At 40.2% G+C, this 19,393-nt stretch overlaps 1 protein-coding gene across 1 annotated transcript in view; it reads left to right on the top strand.

Moving 5' to 3' along the window:
* Positions 1–18,182, top strand: part of LOC106885303 (pleiotrophin) — a 34,251-nt gene extending 16,069 nt beyond the window's left edge. Inside the window, exon 5 of the mRNA XM_014937379.1 lies at positions 10,720–18,182. Coding sequence (XP_014792865.1) covers positions 10,720–10,772 — 53 coding nt within the window. The 3' untranslated portion in view covers positions 10,773–18,182. The remainder of the gene's footprint in view (positions 1–10,719) is intronic.
* The last annotated feature ends 1,211 nt before the right edge of the window (positions 18,183–19,393 follow it).

Genomic DNA, 19,393 nt, shown 5'->3' with positions numbered 1-19,393 from the left:
CAGCAACTTTACTGGTAGGATGGATCTTTTGTCTCTCTCCTCTCACCTAATTATTTTGAAGATGACTGCTGTTTCATAGGAGTTTGATCTGTGCTTAATAGAAAGGAAAATTATACCTGCAGAAAAATCCCAAGGGGTTATAATTTTGCAGATTTTGCTGATAAAAGTATATTTTGATTTTCCAGGAAATTCTATGAGCTGTCGCAAAACTTCTGCTAAATTAAGCCAGCAGATACTCATTAACCTTGGGAATCAATGCCTGTCTCATAAACCGGTGATCTAAGTGTTCTTATGGATTTGTTTTATCATTAGTCAGCATTCATGGAAAAGCATTAAAATCTTTTTGAAGCACTCTCATTATTTTGGAAACTATAAAAAAATATCTATTTAAAAAATTCTAATTTTTGCTTATTCACAACTGCTCTGTCTTGATATTTTTTCTTCTGAACAGCTGACTCAAAGTATGGATTGTAGTCTGTGACACTTGGACATTTTGGAGCTCACTACTTGCAAGAGGAGAATTACTAGAGAAATTCTGCTGTATATTGGATTTTAGGGAGAGAGCAGATGATGAATCAGGAATTTTAGTTTTATCTGGATTTCTGACGAGCTCTTTTCTCTATAGCTTTGCTGTGGTCTTCTCAGATTGGAAGACAATAGGTTGGTCCCGGGCTGCTGTACTGAAGTGTAGTTAACACAGGATGAAAACTGTTGTTCATTCTTAAATATTGTGCATTTGGAAAGAGATATTGTCAGCAACGTGACAGTGATATCCCAGACACCATGGTTTGTGTGTTTAGTACACAAATGAGGTCATGAGAAAGCCTGTCACAAAGGCTGGAAGGGATGAAAGGATAATTTTTATCACAAAATCCCAACGGAGGCAGCCACCTCTCTCCAGCACACACAATTGCATATTCTAATCAGTGGCTGCAAGGCCGGGGATGTTCAAGGTCTCCCTAAACTATCTTGACAGATGTGAAAGACTCAGGCACTTCTGTCGAGTGGCTGCTCTAATGGCCAACTTGCACTGAAGAGCAGAAAACGCTTCGGGATAATTTTTATCACAAAATCCCAACGGAGGCAGCCACCTCTCTCCAGCACACACAATTGCATATTCTAATCAGTGGCTGCAAGGCCGGGGATGTTCAAGGTCTCCCTAAACTATCTTGACAGATGTGAAAGACTCAGGCACTTCTGTCGAGTGGCTGCTCTAATGGCCAACTTGCACTGAAGAGCAGAAAACTCCGACATACTCCATCTGGCCTACTTCACGGCCACCCAAACTTGATTGATGGCTGTTCGGGTTCCAGCCAGCCAGAAAGTAAAAGAATGGGGTATTGTCAGGATTCAGGAAACATTTTGCTTTAACTGCTGAGAGAGGAGGAATTTATTTTTATTGAGCTGGGTTGCCTGGTAGGCTTTATGTCTTTTTGCACTCTTTCCATCACACTCATTCTTCCTCTCTCTCCCCCCATAACTCTTGTACTTTCAGCTATTTATTCTTCCGATTAAGATAAAATGTAATAGAATAAGCGGTCTGCCTGCTCTTTCTGCAATGTACCTTTCATTTTTTGAATTACAGTCCTTTCTGATAACTTTTTCACCCAGCTGTGTTTAGTTCTTCTCTTAGTTCCCAACTTTTTATCAATTTACAGTATATCTGATCTATGAGTTACTTTATCCTGGCTCAGCTCAGTCCTTGCCATATAGGAAAACAATTCCATCTAATGTTGGCAAACATTAGCACCACTTGCACCACTGTTGTCTTTAATAATTGGGGTGGCATCTTAAGATCTTATCTTCTTACATGCAGTGATTGGAAAGGTTTCAAACGTGAAGGCAAGACCTACACGAGTTGTTAATGGCTGTAATCCTTTTTCTGTAATGCAGATCAGGTATTGCATTTGAGAGTCTAGCAAGGTGTCAGTGCAGTTCCCTGTGTTTGGCACGGTGTGCATGGTACTGCAGTGGAGGAATGATGGTCCTCTGTGTGTTTTTAATAATTTCACATCATTTGAAGAGCTTTACTTAAGAGTTTAGCGTGGTATAAATAATCTGCTCTATGTTTTTTCTTTTATCTAGCAATCTTTCCAGGTAGCAATTAGCTAATCCTCCTTGGCGCTGAGGAAGTACAATTCAAAGAAAAGTAGTAATTGAAAGTCAGAAAGGCTAAGTGATTTTCCAGGTTTACACAGTATCAGTGGCAGGTCCAGGCACTCAGCTACGGGCTGTTGACTCTCGGCTCCGAGCTCTGAGTAGTAGCTGCTGCTGCCATTTTTCTCTAGTCTGCAACTATAATTATCAGAATGTTACTTCAAGGTGAATGTCTGAACAACAGTCTTTAACTAGAGATTTTGGTTTTGGTGTTTGTAATCTCAGATGAGTGTTTGACACTGATTTACCTTGTGTTGTCTCAGGGAGCTTGGAGTCAAAACATAAAGCTGGGCTTCTGTTAATGAGCGTGTATGTCCCCATCCTGGAGCAGAGAACAACATGTAGGTTTTGAGAACTACAGTGGCAGCCTTGATTTCTATCTGGAGTGAGGACCTCTTGCTCCCAGTGTGCTGCTAGGACAGACTGACTGCGCTTTGGCAGCAGGACTTGGCTGCTGGCTCTTGCAAGGAGCCGACAGTGGTGTTGTCTAAATGAATTGCTGTCCCAATAGGCAGCTATTCATTGCTCAGACAAACTGGGTGCTGCACTGACAAAGAGGATCACCTGTGGTCCACCCCATTGTGCGTGTCGGACAATCTGCTTCTTCTGGGGTGCCCTCCCTCAACTTTGCCCTTGTGCAGCAACAAAAAATGTCTGCTTCTAAAGAGTAGCTGGAGGGGACGCAGGGGGAGAAGAAATTACTTGTTAGGATGGTTATTTTCTCGTTGTTTGAAAGATGCTGGTGTCTCCTGTTTTTGGCATCACACTCGTGCTGTATCTCCCTCTGTAGGTTTCAGAATTCCCCGTCTTTAATGTAACTCATTAGTCATGCAGGCATGCAGCTAGCTTAATAATTAGTATTACAGGAGGCAGAATAATAGGATCTTCTCAAACTAATTAGATATAAAAATGAGGGATTTTCTCATATTAGGAAACAGCTGTGATAGTTAAACGAAACCTGAGAGGCAAAATTGGGAGGTTTTTCTTTTGCCGTGAAGGATGAGGCAGATTTATTGAAGAATGGCCTCTGGCGCTGACCAGGAGCCTGCAGTGAAATACAGTGATCTGAGCTCTGCAGGGCAGACACTGGCAGTGGGTGCCCGGTGGGAACAGCAGAGCTGGCTGCTATTATTGTTGCTATCATCGTGATTATTTGTATTGCATGAGTGCCCAGAGGCCTCAGCTGAAAAAGACTGCCATTGTACTGAGCACTGCATAAACATCGTGAGAGGCGGTTTTGCCATGAATATTTTATGCCTTATGGAGCTGAGAAATGTGAAAACCAAGAGAAGAAGCAGTGGTCCAGAGGGGTGAGACTGGGTACTAAATCCTTGGTTGTGTTTCGCTGTGCCCCTTGCTAGTCTGAGGACAAAGCTTGTTATTTCAAGATGAAGTAAAACTCACTGGAAACTTTAGGCTCTGAGACATGTCTTCTTGCTGCCATAAGATGAGGAAATGCAATTTTTCTTAATGTAAGTGAGAACAAGAGTAAGCCATATAAGAGAGATAAAACACAATGGTGGTTTCAGTGTGGGTCAGCCTCAAGCTGCTAGCAAGCTGCCAGTGCAACCCATAAATAATATAGTTTGGATGTCTTTTAATGGTGTTTTTTCTGCTTATATTGCCTATGTTTCTTGGAGGCTTTGCACTGTAGTCACCCTTGAGACTGCTTTTGTACCTTTGAAAAATTATAGTATTTAGATAAATAATTTGCAGATTACATTATCAGATCATAACATAATACCAATCTGATTGACACAACCGTGATTCCAAGCAGCAGAAAATGTTTGTTGGAGAAGGAGAAAGAGAAATATATATATTTTTTTAAAATAAGTGGTTTTTGATGCTTAGTTCTTCTGCAGCTTTTACAGATGCTTTTAAAAAGCAAAAGGTTGGGAAGTTTCATGGGAAACCCAGACCTCCATGGGGTTTTTTTACTGGTTTGTATTGCAGTTTATTTTTTTCTATGCTGCCTCAAAAGATGGAAAACTGGAAGTGACAAATGTTCTTGTTTAACCCTCTTGTGCCTGCAGGAGTTTCTTTTAGGTTTAATACAGACCTTTGTAGGTGAAAGTTTAAATAGCTTTGTGTGTGCCAATTCTGTTACACGCTCATTGTCTCACTTTCCTGGCTTGCAAGAGCAGTCCAGCCTCCTTGGCATTAGTCAGTGCCCTTGAGCCGTGAAAATGCCTGAAGCTGTGGGATTTGCTGTGATAAAAGATATGCCATCAGCAAATGTTTACACTCGTTACTGTTCCCAGCAGTGAAGCAGAGAGAAAGCCCTGTTCGTTCCTTTCTCTACTTTTCTTTTCTACTTTTTCACTTCCTTTCCTTTCAGGCTTTCTTTTTTACCCCCTCCATCTTATTTTCCACATCGCCATCTGTTTATCTTTTCTTCTGTCCGTGCTTACTGCGAAAGTTTTCCAGGTGACTTTTCAGAGTGTGAAGCAGTGAGCGAAGCCGTGCCCATGTCCTGTGCCCTCCGGGAATATCCCATTTGGGGCAGATGCAGAAAGCACAACTGAGAAATGCATGTGCCTGGTTTTCAAAAACTAGCTAAGTAATAGAGTCACCATATGTCACAAACAACTTTCAGCTAAATAACTATTTATATATAATATATATCTTTATCTTTTTATATATAATACAGATCTCAGTTTGACATATAAACTGCCTCAATGCACGATCTTTCTGCTGCATATATACCAAACTCCAAAGGGATTATTAATACTTTTTGGTTTTTGGCAGTCTCCTGCAGACACGTGAATGCAGAGAGTAAACTCTGACTGTATCAGTCTGTGCCTGCACCTGTCTCACTGGCATTAAGAGGGATCTTGTGTACAGCATAGACAGAGGGCTGAAGAGCCAGCTGGGACTGGGTCCCTCTTGTGCTGAGCACAGAATATGACAAAGAACAGTAAGAAAGTCCATACCCTAGAGAAGCAGCAGTGCAAATGTATCAGAGGCAGATGAAAAGAAGAAGCAAACAGAAGAGCAAAATGATCTACTTCTGGAAATCATTTTCCTATTACTCAGACCCCTTCAGCAATCTCCCGTTGCAAAGCAGGCTTCACTTGAAAAGTTTATCCATTGCACTCTTCCGAATGCTTACTCTTAAGGCTGAGATATGTGTGATTCAGACTTCAAGAAAATGAGAAAATGAGAAGAAGCTTTCCTGATCTTTGTCTTCAAATAAATAGGCCATCTAGCAAAACGAGAAAATGCGTGTTTCTTCGCATAGGCAATTTTGAAACTTTTTCCCCTAAATTCTTGAATGAAGGAAACCACCAAAATTAAACCTTTCTGATGAAAACTCTTGTTTTCAACAAATTACCACTTAAAAAAGCCAACTTCCTGTAATTCCTGACGAGTTTTATGTAAGGATGTTAAAGTGAATGTTTTTAGGTCTTACATCCAAACGTCAGGTTCAAGCAATGGCTTCTGACTTTCTAAAACTGTTTTAGAGCTTTGTGGATAGTTTTAGAATAAATTTGATTAATTTTTTGTTCTGCATTTATTTCTTCCTGCAATTCCAATGAGAAAGAAAATTAGTGAAACTTTCTCAATGAGTGGCTCTTTGGTCCATGTCTTTGTCAGATGCATTAGTGTTTGCTACAGACATAAATCTAGCTGTTCCTCATTCATATCACACATTGCAGCCTGCCTTCCTGGCTTATATGGTGCAGCTCCACTCCTTAGGTTTGAATTGGGTCCATTCTATGTTCAACAGGGAACAAATCCAAATCTATCTAACACAGAATTTTAGCAAAGTGAGAAGCAGAACAAAACCTGCTGGAGAGGAGTGACTAGAAGAGTGGAGAAATGGAGAAACACAGACAACTAGAGAAAGTCATTAAAACAGAGCTAAAGTACAGGGGATGTAATAAATCATAATATATTAATGAAATAAGTCGTAGTATCATAGAATGGTTAGAGTTGGAAGGGACCTTAAAGATCATTGAGTTCCAACTCCCCTGCCATGGGCAGGGACACCTCCCACCAGACCAAGTTGCTCCATCCAGCCTGGCCTTGAACACCTCCAGGGATGGGGCATCCACAACTTCTCCGGGCAACCTGGTCCAGTGCCTCACCACCCCCACAATAAGGAATTTCTTCCTAATATCTAACCTAAATCTCCCCTCTTTCAGTTTAAAACTGTTACTCCTCATCCTATCATTATACTCCCTGATAAAGAGTCCCTCTCTATCCTTCCTGTAGGCCCCCTTTAAGTACTGGAAGGCCACTGTAAGGGCTCCCTGGAGTCTTCTCCAGGCTGAACAACCCTAACTCTCCCAGCTTGTCTTCATAGGAGAGGTGTTCCAGCCCTCTGATAATTTTCATGGCCCTTGTCTGGACTTGTTCCAATAGGTCCATGTCCTAGTAGTTGCCTTCTACTGATTTACTGGTTTAGCTAGTGGAGTATTACTTCTTTTTTCTATCCAGTAGAACAGTATGTTTCTCAAAGATGCTTGTCAGAAGAATTCATTTTGGAACAAAATTGCAATCATAATGTAGTTTTTCTTTCTTAAACTCATTTTGAATACATAAATGTTTTATGTAAGGCAGGAAAATAGGAGGAAAACTAATTAGATGGCCATCAAATGTTCTGTTTCTCTGGAAGCAGAAGAAATGCCATATTTAAAGGGTATTTCAGAAATCAAGGGATTTGTTTCTACAGTCATGGAAATCACAAGATAGTCCAATAGTTTCTGTTTCTAGAGAGCAGGGTGAGCCTCTTTAGGGTGACTTTTTTTTTTCCATCAAGGGATGAAGCCGTTGATTTTGTCACAGTCAAGACAGCTCCCTCCCACAGGGGTTGGCATTTCATCCCCCAAATTGGGAAGTGCTCTGTACCACCATAGCAACCATGTGCTTTAGAAAATTTGCCCCAACGAGAGGTAGAGAGCCCTTTAGAAAACCTGCCTTCCTCTGTACTCAGTGCGACTAAGTGCTAGTTCCTGGGAAAATTGTGTCCTGAACACCTGGTGTTGAAATTCTTTACTCTAACCTTCCATCAGCACAGCTTTTGCTATTTTGAATTATTTATATTGCTTCTGGGGACACTGCTTGACGTTTATATATAGGAGTTCAGCAGTGCCATGAGTGAATTGTTACCTTCTCCTCAACAAATGAAAATAAGTACTTGCAAATCTTGGCTTACAAATCTTGGCTTCCATTAAAATGTAATTACCTCCCTTTTGTGCCTTATACATTAAGAGTGGCTTCAAATGGTATGTGGCTCCTGTTCAACATAATTACTTTCCTTTGCTGCTTGCATAGTAAGAATGAGGCTCTGGACTAAAGATGACTATTTAAAGAGGGCTGCTGCCATTCCAAATTGCATAGAGACAGTTCTGCTTATCAAAGAAATTTGTTTACTTGATAAGATCCCCACTGGAATTGTTGTTACCCGTCTTCATGGACCCACAGAAATGGGTCCAGTGCTAATCCATGACCACACAGCCTTTAATCCTGTGAATAATTCTTAGGCATACAACTATTCGTAGGGTTATTCAGGTGGTGAATCATTAGATAATCCAGTGTGTGTGCATCGACACAGTTTGCTCTCGCAGGGCTGTTTGTACAATGCTACGTGGGTGTTTTTATCTCACTGGGAGTGCTCTGGGAGCAGGACGGCTGTGCAGTGCTTGGTTGCTGCGTTCTGCAGGGACTGCCAGGTATTCTGAATTTCCTCTTTGCATGTGCCCTGCTCCAGGATCCTGGCCTCCATCTGAGCAAGGGCACCGCTAGACAGCCTCTCACTGGGGGGATAAGAGAGAGGGGACAAGGTGTATGCTGTAAAACAGACACAAAAATTTGTAAAACAGACACAAAAATTGAGGACTGTTTTGTTATCCTCATTAATATTCTGGAGCATACATAGCTCACTCTTCTGGTACTTTTGTTTTGCTACAAGGATCGCTGGGATAGTGAAGACAGATATTTCCTTGAGGTGAAGGAAGCCCAGTCTGGAGTGGAGAAGGTATAGCTCCTGCTGCTGCCTCCCTCAACGTGGCTGCGTGCTGAGCCATGCCGAAGATGGAAGGACATTTTGGCTGGGGCACTAGCACACACAAGGCACTTGGAGCAGTAGGCAAACAGCTACCCTCATCCGTTCCCTCCACTGCACAAAAAGGCTGTTTCAGTGGGAACTTCTTGATGGGTTACTATGATTTCTGATGGCAGACTGGGGCCACATGAAGAGACCTGGCAGGAAATGGCTGAACCAAAGGTCTGGCATCCAATCTGTGCTAAGCTGAATTGAATTTTTGGTAATTTTAATGTATGGAATAGGAATCAGAATGGGGTTGTTGATAGTGTATCTAGGGGATCTTTCCCTCACTTAACTGGTAGGTGGGTACAGCTGGTGCTGGGGCATAAGATTGTTGAGCTTTCAGGTAACTGGTTTTGTACTCTGAACTTGTCAGGTTTTTGAGCGTGGTGTCAGTGCTGGCATTGCTGGCACGGTTACCCTTTCAGTCAAGCCTGGTGACTCTGGGAAGGGAAGTGTTGGCAGACCAAGTGATGAGAGTGATGCAGATCCGTGTGTGATTGTGCGAGCTGACCTGATGTCATAAAAGTTTAAATAGTAGTGTAGGGTGAGGACAATGAAAATGACACAGATATCCAGAGTAGGTCTGAACAATGAGAAAACATGAACAAGGGAACTTAAGGAGTAACTTAAAGGAACTTTATACTTGGTTAGCCATGGACATACTGTAGTCTGTAGCCTGACCATAGTCAAAACAGGTGGAGGGCAGCTGTGAACAGACATGAGAGTATGAACAGCAACAGTTTCATGGGACACTATCTGGGTATTGGTGTCTGTGGCAGGATTTTTAGAAGAGCCTAAGGACTGGGAAATATTTGAGCAGTTTTCTCTTTTGTTTGTTTTTTGGGTTCTTTTTTTGGGGTGTTTGTTTGTTTTATGTTGCCATAACTCTGGGGGTGCATGTCATTTTGTGGAGCACATGGGCTTTGCATCAATACAGCTTACCTGTCTGAAAGATTAAGGTGTGGTGGTGTGAGTACCTATAATGTGAGTGGAATTGCATCCTACACATGAGGATTTTACTCTGCTGAGGCATGGAGCAGAATCACTTGTCTTTGTAGGTAGATGGGTTTGGCAGCTTGGGTGATGAGCAGATTGTCACAAGGTAGACAACAGGGAGGACTGAACTTTTGCTAACAGCAGCAGATATAGGCCACGTGCAAATGAATAAACAGAAGATTGTCTGGTACCTCAAGTCAAGTGCAAAGTGCATAGTCTTTGATGACGGAGACCTGATGTGATTGCACAACTCCAGACCAAAAAACTTCTCATGGTGGTTAATTCACCACTACCATGAACTGCACATACTCTTCAGTAGAGTCGTATTAATGGTCAGCCCACATTCCTACATCTTCTTTGCTTTTAGTAAATTTATTTGAACTCTGCAGAGTGCCTTTCTGCCTGTGCTGTATCTAAAGATATTTTACAGATTCAGGTGCTGGTATGATTGATAAAATACTGCTGTTTCTTTCAGAAAAAATGGTGTTGGGGGGGGAAGAGAGAGTGTGAGAGAGAGCACGATCAATACAGAATCCAGGAGGTTCAGTGATACAGAGGGAAAAGTCACAGAAACTCAGTTTCCATCCCTCTGTAGTACCTCTTGTGTTGTGTTTTGTGGTAATATCCATGGGGATTTGTTCACATTCCCAGGAAGAGCTGTTGTCCCCCCCATCACAGGGCGACAGGTGATAAAAGAGTACCTAATCTTCTTAATTCACATTCAATTTTCAGGTCCCTCTGTAAATTTCCTTTACCTGTAGAACACCACACTATTCTGTAGCACAGTGAAAGTTCCCAGAGATGGTAGTATAATATATAAACTTTTCACTTGTACCTTCACATTGTTCCCTTATTTACCCTAAATTAATCAGAGAAGCAGATGCTCCCTAGTCCCTTCCCTGTCCTGTCATTACCAGCTGGCTGGACTGACCATGCTCTAATGACTCCAGGCCAAATTTCAGTTGCCTCTCAAGTGGGCGTAGGTGTTTGTCCCAGACAAAGGGGGAAGGGTTGGCAATGGAGAAGCTTAAGAAACAAGTGAGCTTTCTCACCACACTCTGGAGTTGCTCTCATATTCAGAGAAAGCCAAAGACTAACAATGAAATAGAAAGGAAGCAAGGGAGGGGTTTGTGTATGGGTAGTGTGTGCAAAGCTTTCTTCCAGCTCTCCACTGAGCCATGACCCGGTTTCTCCAGGAGCTGCCTGCTGTTTTCTTATTTTCGAAGCAAGTTCCTGAGACAATGCTTTGCATGCCAAACAGGGTCAGTTGCTCAGATAGGAAGGGTTCTGAACTGAACATGCGCCTCCTTTCCATCTTCCCTAGCATCTTGGCTATTCCTTTTTTTTTTTTTAAGTTTTTCCTCCTGTTTTTGCCTTTCCTTTTTCATGAGGAAACAAAATTAGTCCTTACGTGCATAGAGAAAACAGGGGGAACTTTCAGGGGTATTGGATTAAATTTATTGCAGTGACTGCTAGATGCTAATTTTTTATGGTTATTATTATCTTCACAGAGTCCAAGAAGAAGAAAAAGGAAGGCAAGAAACAAGAGAAGATGCTGGATTAATGGAGCCAACTTGGGCAATGTGAGAAAGGGACATCAGCAAACATGATCAGTTAACAGTTTCATTTATACCTAGGCATTTTATCCTAAAATTATTTATAGCTTAATGGTACCATAGAAGGAAACAAGCAAACAGAAAAAAAAATCCTTTTTTTATTACTTTAGTATTTTTATGTATAACCCTAACAACAATTTTTAGAGGCCTGTAAGAAAGGACTCCAAACTTATTTAGAAAATTATGTCTATTGTATATTGAACAATGTAGAGGTTTTTAAAATATTTTTTCCTCAAGTCTTGCCACAGGTCTCGATCTGGTAATTACTCCATGCAAGCAGAACCTGAACCTGTGTGGAGCTCTGCTGAAGCCAGTGGTGCCCTTTGTGAACATAGGAGATTGGCTGAATGCAATTGTATTTACGATTGGGACCTTATACCTGAAAAAAAAAACCAAAAAACCAGACTTGTTTCTGAAGTTCTTATTACATTTGGATAACCATATGAAATTATTTGTTTAAGGAAAGAATGGGGGCATTTTGTTGACTATTTACAGGCATAGATTTTTTTTGGATGTGGCAAATGTTCATGCCAAAATGCCACCATCTCCAGGTAAAAGGCAGTAGCACTCCTATCCTTGGGCATATTGTGTATTTTTGCAGGAAAAATTCTGAAATCTTTCAACAGTTGGACATAGAAGAGTCCTAATTTTTCACAATTTTCTAGCAATGATTTTTCCAAGTGGAATGATAGCAAAAATTTGCATTTTTTAGCATATGACTGCTGGTGGATTTAAGTGTCCTCTGTTTTATCTATAAAAGATGAAAAATGTTTTCTTTTATTTGTTTATTTTTCCAGAAATGGAGAATATCCTTTTTTGAGAAATCCAGCTGAAATTGTTGCGATTCAGCCTGATCCAACTCCCTTTTGTATCATTGAGAATCTTCCTGTTGATTTTAATTATAGCTGGTTGAAAAGTAGTATGTTTGGTGGGAAGTAACAGAAAAAATCTGTTTGGAAATTGCCTGAGATAGTTCATGTTTTTGACCAAAAAAGGGGCATATCATATTTGTTAGCAAAGCAGAGGGAAAATATAAAACTAGTACCTTTTGCTTTCTTCCATTTCTATATAAGCAAAAAGATCTTGGAAAAGCCTAGTCAAAATAGAAATAGTTCTGTGATTTTTAATTTTTTTTTAAATGGTGTGCAGGGAAAAAAAATAACCAGCTGATTTTCAGTTTGTTTAATTTTGTCTATTTTAAATGCTAATAAGTCTTGAGAAAAGTCATAAAGTAGAAAAAAGATCTTACAAAGGGCTGGTCTGTCCCCAGATAATGGGATTTTTAACAAACTAAACAACCAGCAGACCAGACTTTTTAGAGGAAACAGAAGGGATTTCAGTGCCCAAATTAATTTCAAAATCATCGCTTTTAAATTCTGAAAGTTAAAATTGAACAGCAAGAAATAAGCTTTGCTGTTTGCATAGGCTGCAGGGTTGCCTGCTGCTCAAGAGGAATAATCTCCCTTGTACTGCTATGGGTACCCACTGACTTCAGCGAAGCTGCAGCGGGGTGTGTTCATCTGAGTAAATCACATCATTGCTCTCTTGGGATTAGCTTGTAGACAAGCAGAGAGTCTTTTTCCAGACTAACATCACTCCCCTTTTCTATGCAAAAAATCTGTAACAATTGCAGAGCTTACCCTCTTATCTCTCACCTGGAGGGTATGGCTGATTTGAACTCACAGTGAGGCAAGTCCTTCTGTAGACGTTCCCAAGCCCTTTTGAAGCCAGCTAGCCAAGGCTGCACATAGCTCAAGGTAGACTAGCCACACAATTATTTTCCAGACTCCTTGGGTGTGTTTTGCAGTCCATGTTGATGTCCTTGATATTTTGACTATGCTGTTAGACATACCTGAGCCAGTGGTGTAGTTAAAAATGTCCCCAATGTGTGGTGGATATGCAATGACCAAATCCAAAATCATAAAGGCTCATATTTGGGTGGTTCTGGGTGCTATTTGGTATGTTCATGGTCTAATCAGGTCTACCTGTGCTTGTGCCTCAGACTTAAACTAATGGATTGGTAGGTCTGATTGAAAACAAAGGGAGAAAGAAGCTTTTACACTCACCAAAGGTTTGTCTGTCTAAATGCTGCATCAGTTCACTTAAAGTGATTCAGCTTTGAGTGCAAACACTGTTGCACCATTGTCTTACACTGGTTAATCTAGTCCATGTTTCATATGGAGCTGGCAGGGGTTGGGAATGATGCTTAGACCAACAGTTTGACTATCCTTTAGCAAACTCTAGATGTGACTTCTGATTTTCACCTCTGTGAGTAAGAAGAAAATAAATTCCCCTGTGTTTCCTCTGACAACTTATGGCCCTTATGATTAACTGCCCATCTGGCTTGTTAAAGGAACATTCCTGATATTTTTTGAAGGAGGCCAGTCAAGTTCCTATGGTGGTGTAGGGCCTCCATGAAGAGAGTTTACAGGAAATGAAGAAACAAATAAAAGCATACCATTAGGACCAGAAGAAAGTGCAGCAGTCCTGATAGCAAAGGGTGTGAAATAGGAGAACACTTCCTCTGTACTGCTTAGCCACATATGTTTGGATCTGTATTGGAATCTTGTTGTTGACAATAATTGGAGTTGTATCTGTCATAGTTTAAAAACAATGAAGAAAATTTCCAAGAAACCAGCAGAAAACGTTCTGTGGAAACTCTGGTTATGAAGGACATGATAAAAGTAATTCATGGCAGAACACAGAGGAAGATTGAATAGAACAGGTCAGTCAGGTCAGCTCTGAAAGAAGGTACCTGGTACCTAACAGGAGCAGTTGCTTCACTAGTGACATTATCAAGAAAGCATGAGGCAAGTAATGGAAGAACACCTCTTCCCACCCTTTCTTGCTCAGTTTCCACTTGAGTCATTCTGGAATTTCTCCTTATTTGCATTCTAATCTTTTATCCTCCCTCCTTTGGGAGGGCAACCTTGTCTGACAGTGCTGTGGGGGTGGCTACTTCAGATGAAATATGTATTTTACCCTCTTGGTGCTATCCTGTTACAATGGAAAATGACTTAGCATAGATGTGTTGCTTAGCTAGTTTAACTGACTGAAGCTTGTTTTGCGGAAGTCCTTCTCGAGAAGTGGTTTCCATCTTCATTTGCTACAGCTAAAATACAGTATGGGGAGATGATAGAAATCCCCCAAATGACACCTTTTTCTGAGTGCTCAAGTCTCTTAGAAAAGAGAGGGGAGAGTTGCTGAACATCAGCTAAGGATGAATCGGCATCCAGACTCTGGCTTCTAGCAAGTTTAAACTTAGGGGAATGTGGGTGTAGCTCTCTTCCCTTCCTCTAAGTAGGTTGAGCCATGCTTCTAAGCAATTAGGCCTGTCTGTATCTTGATTCAAAACATTATTTGAGGTTTGGTGCATTTTCTGACTTTGACAGGTCTCCTGACAGAAGTGCCCATATTGAAAGAGAATGGCAACCTAGCGTATTTAACAGACTATTAAGTGCAGCAAAACTATAAGGCAAGGCTACAGAAAGGGAAAACATTTGTTGTACGTGCAAGTAGATACTAAGTTGTAATGTACAAGTACTCATCTTCTAATTCCATAATGACATTCTGGATTGTACTGTTTTTCAAAGGGGAAATATTAGGAGAAATGAAAGAATAATAATTATAAAACATATCAACAGACAGTGTTGGAGACTTTGTCAAGAAGAGACAGAAATGAAGTCAGGAGCATTTTATACAAACTTCCTTTGCATGTTCCTTGAATAGGGAAGGCTGGCACATTTGTTTTTATACTTTGATTTGTGCCTTAATGAACACTAATCAGATGTAGAATGTTACAGAGAATAAAGTCACACTCCAACCTCAATACAACCTGTCCAACAGGAGGCAACATCAAAAGGAGACACTACTATGCTTTTTTTTTTGGTTTAGGAGTACAAGTTGTGATGATGTTTATAGGAGAAAACATAACGTATTTCTTTAACTTTGGTGTCGGTCCTTCATCACTTGGTAAGTGGCAATGGACAATTCAAGTAAAAGGCCAGAACATTACGATGAACTAAGTGGAAGTGAATACTCATGAAGACTGTTTATAGAAACAGGCCTATAAAGTCCCTGAAAATAACCATGCTGCTATCAGGGGGTGTCTGAAGATAAACATTGTGTAGCATTCCCATTTGTTTAATGGAATCCTTTAACATATGATGAAATTTATCTGAGTTTCCTTTGTCTAATGTCAATTATGAGGGTGGGACAAAAGCCAACCTGACTTTCCTTCAGTCTAGGAACTGCAACAACATTAACAATGTAAATCTGCCACTTTTCTAAAGCAAAATATCGGTGAGGTACACCATTTTAACATGATGCAGTAGTCTTTCACATCTTCTAAATTCTTATAGAAGGGGAAGCAGTAAGTTAGTAGGGGTAGGTATCTCATCTTTTTAAACTTTCGAGGACAGTATCTTCTGTGAATTGCTGACTGTGTTCTCTCCTTTGCGGAGACAGATTATACTGTTGTCTGCCTTCCCCCACTCATCCCTAATTGTGATAGAATTTGTAGGTTTTCTGTCAATTCTGCTGAGGCACTCTGCGTCTCAGCCAAATTTCTGTGGATATTGTTGATCTTTCCTCATGCTTGAGGCTATATTCTCCGTTTCATGCTGGATTGTTGCAAAACAACCCCAGCAAGTCCCTACCATCAGGTACCTCTCATTGTGTCCTTCTAAGATTAAAAAACAGAGTAGGATTTTGTTAATCAGAAGATTATAAAGAACAAGGAAATATGAGAATGGGCAAAGATATTCCCTGGGTTCAGTGGGGGTTCTTGCTGCTGAAACCTTCATCGTAGCTCAACCTGATCGAGGCTTCCATAGGGACAGAAATGCATCACATTTGATCGAAGATTAGAGCCAATGATTAAAGAGTGTCTGCCTTCAAACAGAAAAACACCTTAGCTAGATAAACAGTGGTAAGAAGCTGCATCCTTTCCCACTGTGTCGTCTTTTATCATAAAATTAAAGGGAAGAGACATAGAGCTTCAGGGATAGTGGAAAACTTGCCTGAGCAAAGTGGAGCACAGAGACAGCCTCTTCTACTCCATGGCTGTTTGCATTTGGAGAAAGTCTAGGTAGTATTATTCCTAGCAGCAGAAGACTTTGTGTGCTCAAGTGTAGTCATTTTCTTAATGTTCCTTTTCTGCTACTCTTCCAAGTGTCAGTCTGCCTTGTGGCCTCATCACTTGGATCTGAGCAGAAATGAGATATTTCAAGGAAAATATGGGAATTCAACTATATTGAACCATCATTATCTCATTGGTAGGGCTGAGCATTCCTTTTGCCCATTCTACAATTTGCCATTTAAATGTGGAGTGTCTTGGGGTCCCAGGTGGCTAAAATCTCAGTGGGTATCTCCTAGACTTTAAATCACTTGGCTTTGGGTGAGTTGCCTATGAAAAAACTGTACCTACAGTTCTTATTCCTTTCTTAGAATAACAAACAAAACCCACAACAAAACTGAAAGCATGTGTCCAATGTATGAATTTATGGATGAGATAAAACAGAGGCTCCCAAGTATTCCCATTTCAGAAGGTCATTCAAAGGTAAAGACAGTACAAAAGCTTTAGCCCTGAATTCTGTGATGTAAAGCTAGGAAAATGGATAGCATCTGCAGTGCTGTCTTACCCATAGCCAATTTCATTCAATTAATTACACTGTTTGAATTCCCTCACCCTGATCTACCTGGCAACAAGACATAATTTAACTTTTATCATTAGGTCATTCATTACACTTCTCATATTATACTTATGTAGTTCATCTAGATTTTTACAGCTGAAGGAAACGGCTCTGATAATACAGATTGTGTTGTGGTTACTGAGGGGACCTGAAGCAGAGACAGGCTTGGGGCTAGAAACCACCTAATGAGGATGTCAGCATCAGACAGAGCAGCTCTCTGAATACACACGCATAGATACTGCATATATATATCCCCCCATCTATGGGGAAGCAAAGCTCCATTAAAAAGTGCATCCTTAACTCAAATTGTGTCTCATGACTAGTGCTGCCATGTTTTCAAGCTAAAGTAGAAGGGAAAGGGCTTTTTTGTCCTGTGTTGTTATTTACATGAGGACGCAAGAGTAGTATCTAGGATGAAAAGCTAGATTTCTTGCCACTCGCTGGCATATCAGTTTAAGGATAGCTGTGTCCAAGGAAAATGCAAAACATATGCCAATAAAATGGCCAATGGGACTTAGTATCAGAGTGATGTTCTCTTCTGTCACACCAAGTACATGGAAGGGCTTTGTCTAAAGCTTCAAGGTGGATGAACAGCTTCAGTTAGGTGTGAACATACAAACCCAGGCAGAAAAAGGCTTTTCTCTGCCAATAATAAGTGAGGAAAATGGGAAAAAAAGATGGGAAAAAAAAGTAAAACAGAAATCATCTTGATACTTGTAGTTTTAGTGTTAAACAGAAAGAAGGAATGAAAGTAAAAATAACAAATTAAAGCCTGGATATCACATTCAATCGATTTCTAATTCTGTATATATCTATTAAACCAGTGCTATATGATATCTTCTCATGGGTTACTATCTTTTTCCTGTTTCTTTTCCTTTTTTTTTTTTCAGTTTGTATATTGATTTTGTAAGCTAGGAGTGTGTTACCTTTTCGATTTTTTTAAACTTGTATGAAAGCCATATATCCATATCGTAGAATGAAAGCATTAATCCTGTAACATCCCGTAATGTTTCCCTTAGCTCTGTGGGATTGTGGGAGGCTCTAGCGAATGTATATGTTTACCAATTGTATCAACATAATTTACTTGCTCTTAGTGGCGATAAAGAATTAAATAAACTAATACACGGAAGTGTGGTGTTCTCATTTGGTTGTGGAAACTGTAGGGGACATACGAAGTTTCTTAAATTAATTCCAAGTATTCTTAATGGTCTTTCTTTATTGTACTTATTTCCCATCAGTGTTGCTTGTCACAGAAACACTTTTCTTTGTAAATTCAGAAAAAAGTTTAGACTAGGAAGAAATCTACCAGAAAATACTAGCAGAAAACAGCTCTTTGGTTTGTGTATAGTGAAGTCTGTCCTGAATTCCTGACACTTGCCAGTTCTGTAAAGCAACTTGTTTTAGTATACAGTTATTTCAACCTGTATAATATTGACACAATGATGGGTTACAGATCAGGAGTTTGACGTTTTGTTTTGTTTTATTAATTTGTCTATCAGCTAAGCAGTGGGAAAACCTTATTCCCAGCCCTGTCATGCTCAGCTGTTTTACTTTAACAGTGACTTTAATGAGTGTACGTGTTTGGTGAGAGATGATTAAGCCTCAAAAGTAGAGCAAAGAAATTAAATTACATTAATGGACAAAATAAAATTATGCAGAAATTCAGGTAATGCTCATTGTATGGTAATTTCTTCTCCTTTCTTTTTGTTCTTTCATCTTTTTTTTTTTCCCTAAATCTGCTTTCTTTTCTGAATGCTTTTCCTGGTTTTGTTTCTGTGTCCAACTATTAGTTAAAGTGTTAGAATAATTAATTACAGACAAGCCATTCCATCACTCACTGCCAAAAGAGGGAGATGCTTCACACTGTTTACAAAGCTGGGAGATTTATACAGGCTTCTGAAATTGTTTGGAAGAAAGTGAAGTATTATAAGGTATGAAAACTGACAGTGCATTCTTCAAACCACTAATGGACTCAACAACTTAAATCTTATCATTGGAAAGGAGACCAAGTACTCACTATTGTTTAATTACAAAAGGAAAAAAAATTAATTCCTTTTTAATATGCTATTTAGTAGTTAGTTACATTTTTAGGTTGCTGAGTAATGAGAGAGTTTTAAGATGCTCTTGTTCTTCCATGGGAGATGCCTGATCTTGTCAGTAAGCCTGGACAGCTTGAGGATTGTCTCATGTCATGCTTAGTTTCCCAAAACTCCACTATGCAGGGCACTGAGGTCTCTGATTTCTCCTCTCCTTCTCACCTCTGTCACCAAATGCTGACAAAGCTATAAATAGGCCTGGCAAAGCGCTTTTAGATCAGCTCTTTTCTGGTGGGTTGCCTTCATGGAGTAGGGTCTTAGAAGGACATCTCAGTCTTTACGTAGCCTCCATTTATTATATGTGGAGCCGCCTTTTGTTATATATCAAAAGGAGCCTACTTTTGTTACATATGGAGTGTATGAATGGAGAGGACTTCATGCAGAAGAGACTCAAGTTCTGCTACAAACTTCTGGGAGTGGTGTTTCATTACGTGAATCTACGGGTGCAAGGAGGACAGGCAGTGGTGACTGGGATGAGATGTCCACACAAAAGTAACCACTAGGAGTGCAAAGACCATTTTGAGAACTCTAAGACCCCACAGCTGAACCCATGCACTACTACAACTAAAGTTAAAAACCTATTTTTATTTCATTATCTCTCTGGCCTTGCACATGGTGAAATTGTAATTGATACTCAAATGTATAATAATTGAACATGCGCACACACACACACGCTCACTTCATCCCTTGCCTTGTAGATGACAGAGCAACACCTGATTTTCAGTGAGAACAGAATTTGCACAATCAACTGTTCATGTTCAAGATGAAGTGTTCTCAAAA

This window comes from Calidris pugnax, unplaced genomic scaffold (genome assembly GCF_001431845.1).
Source record: "Calidris pugnax isolate Ruff unplaced genomic scaffold, ASM143184v1 scaffold1, whole genome shotgun sequence".
NCBI classification, from domain to species: domain Eukaryota; kingdom Metazoa; phylum Chordata; class Aves; order Charadriiformes; family Scolopacidae; genus Calidris; species Calidris pugnax.
This window is presented reverse-complemented; position numbering and strand designations above follow the sequence as displayed.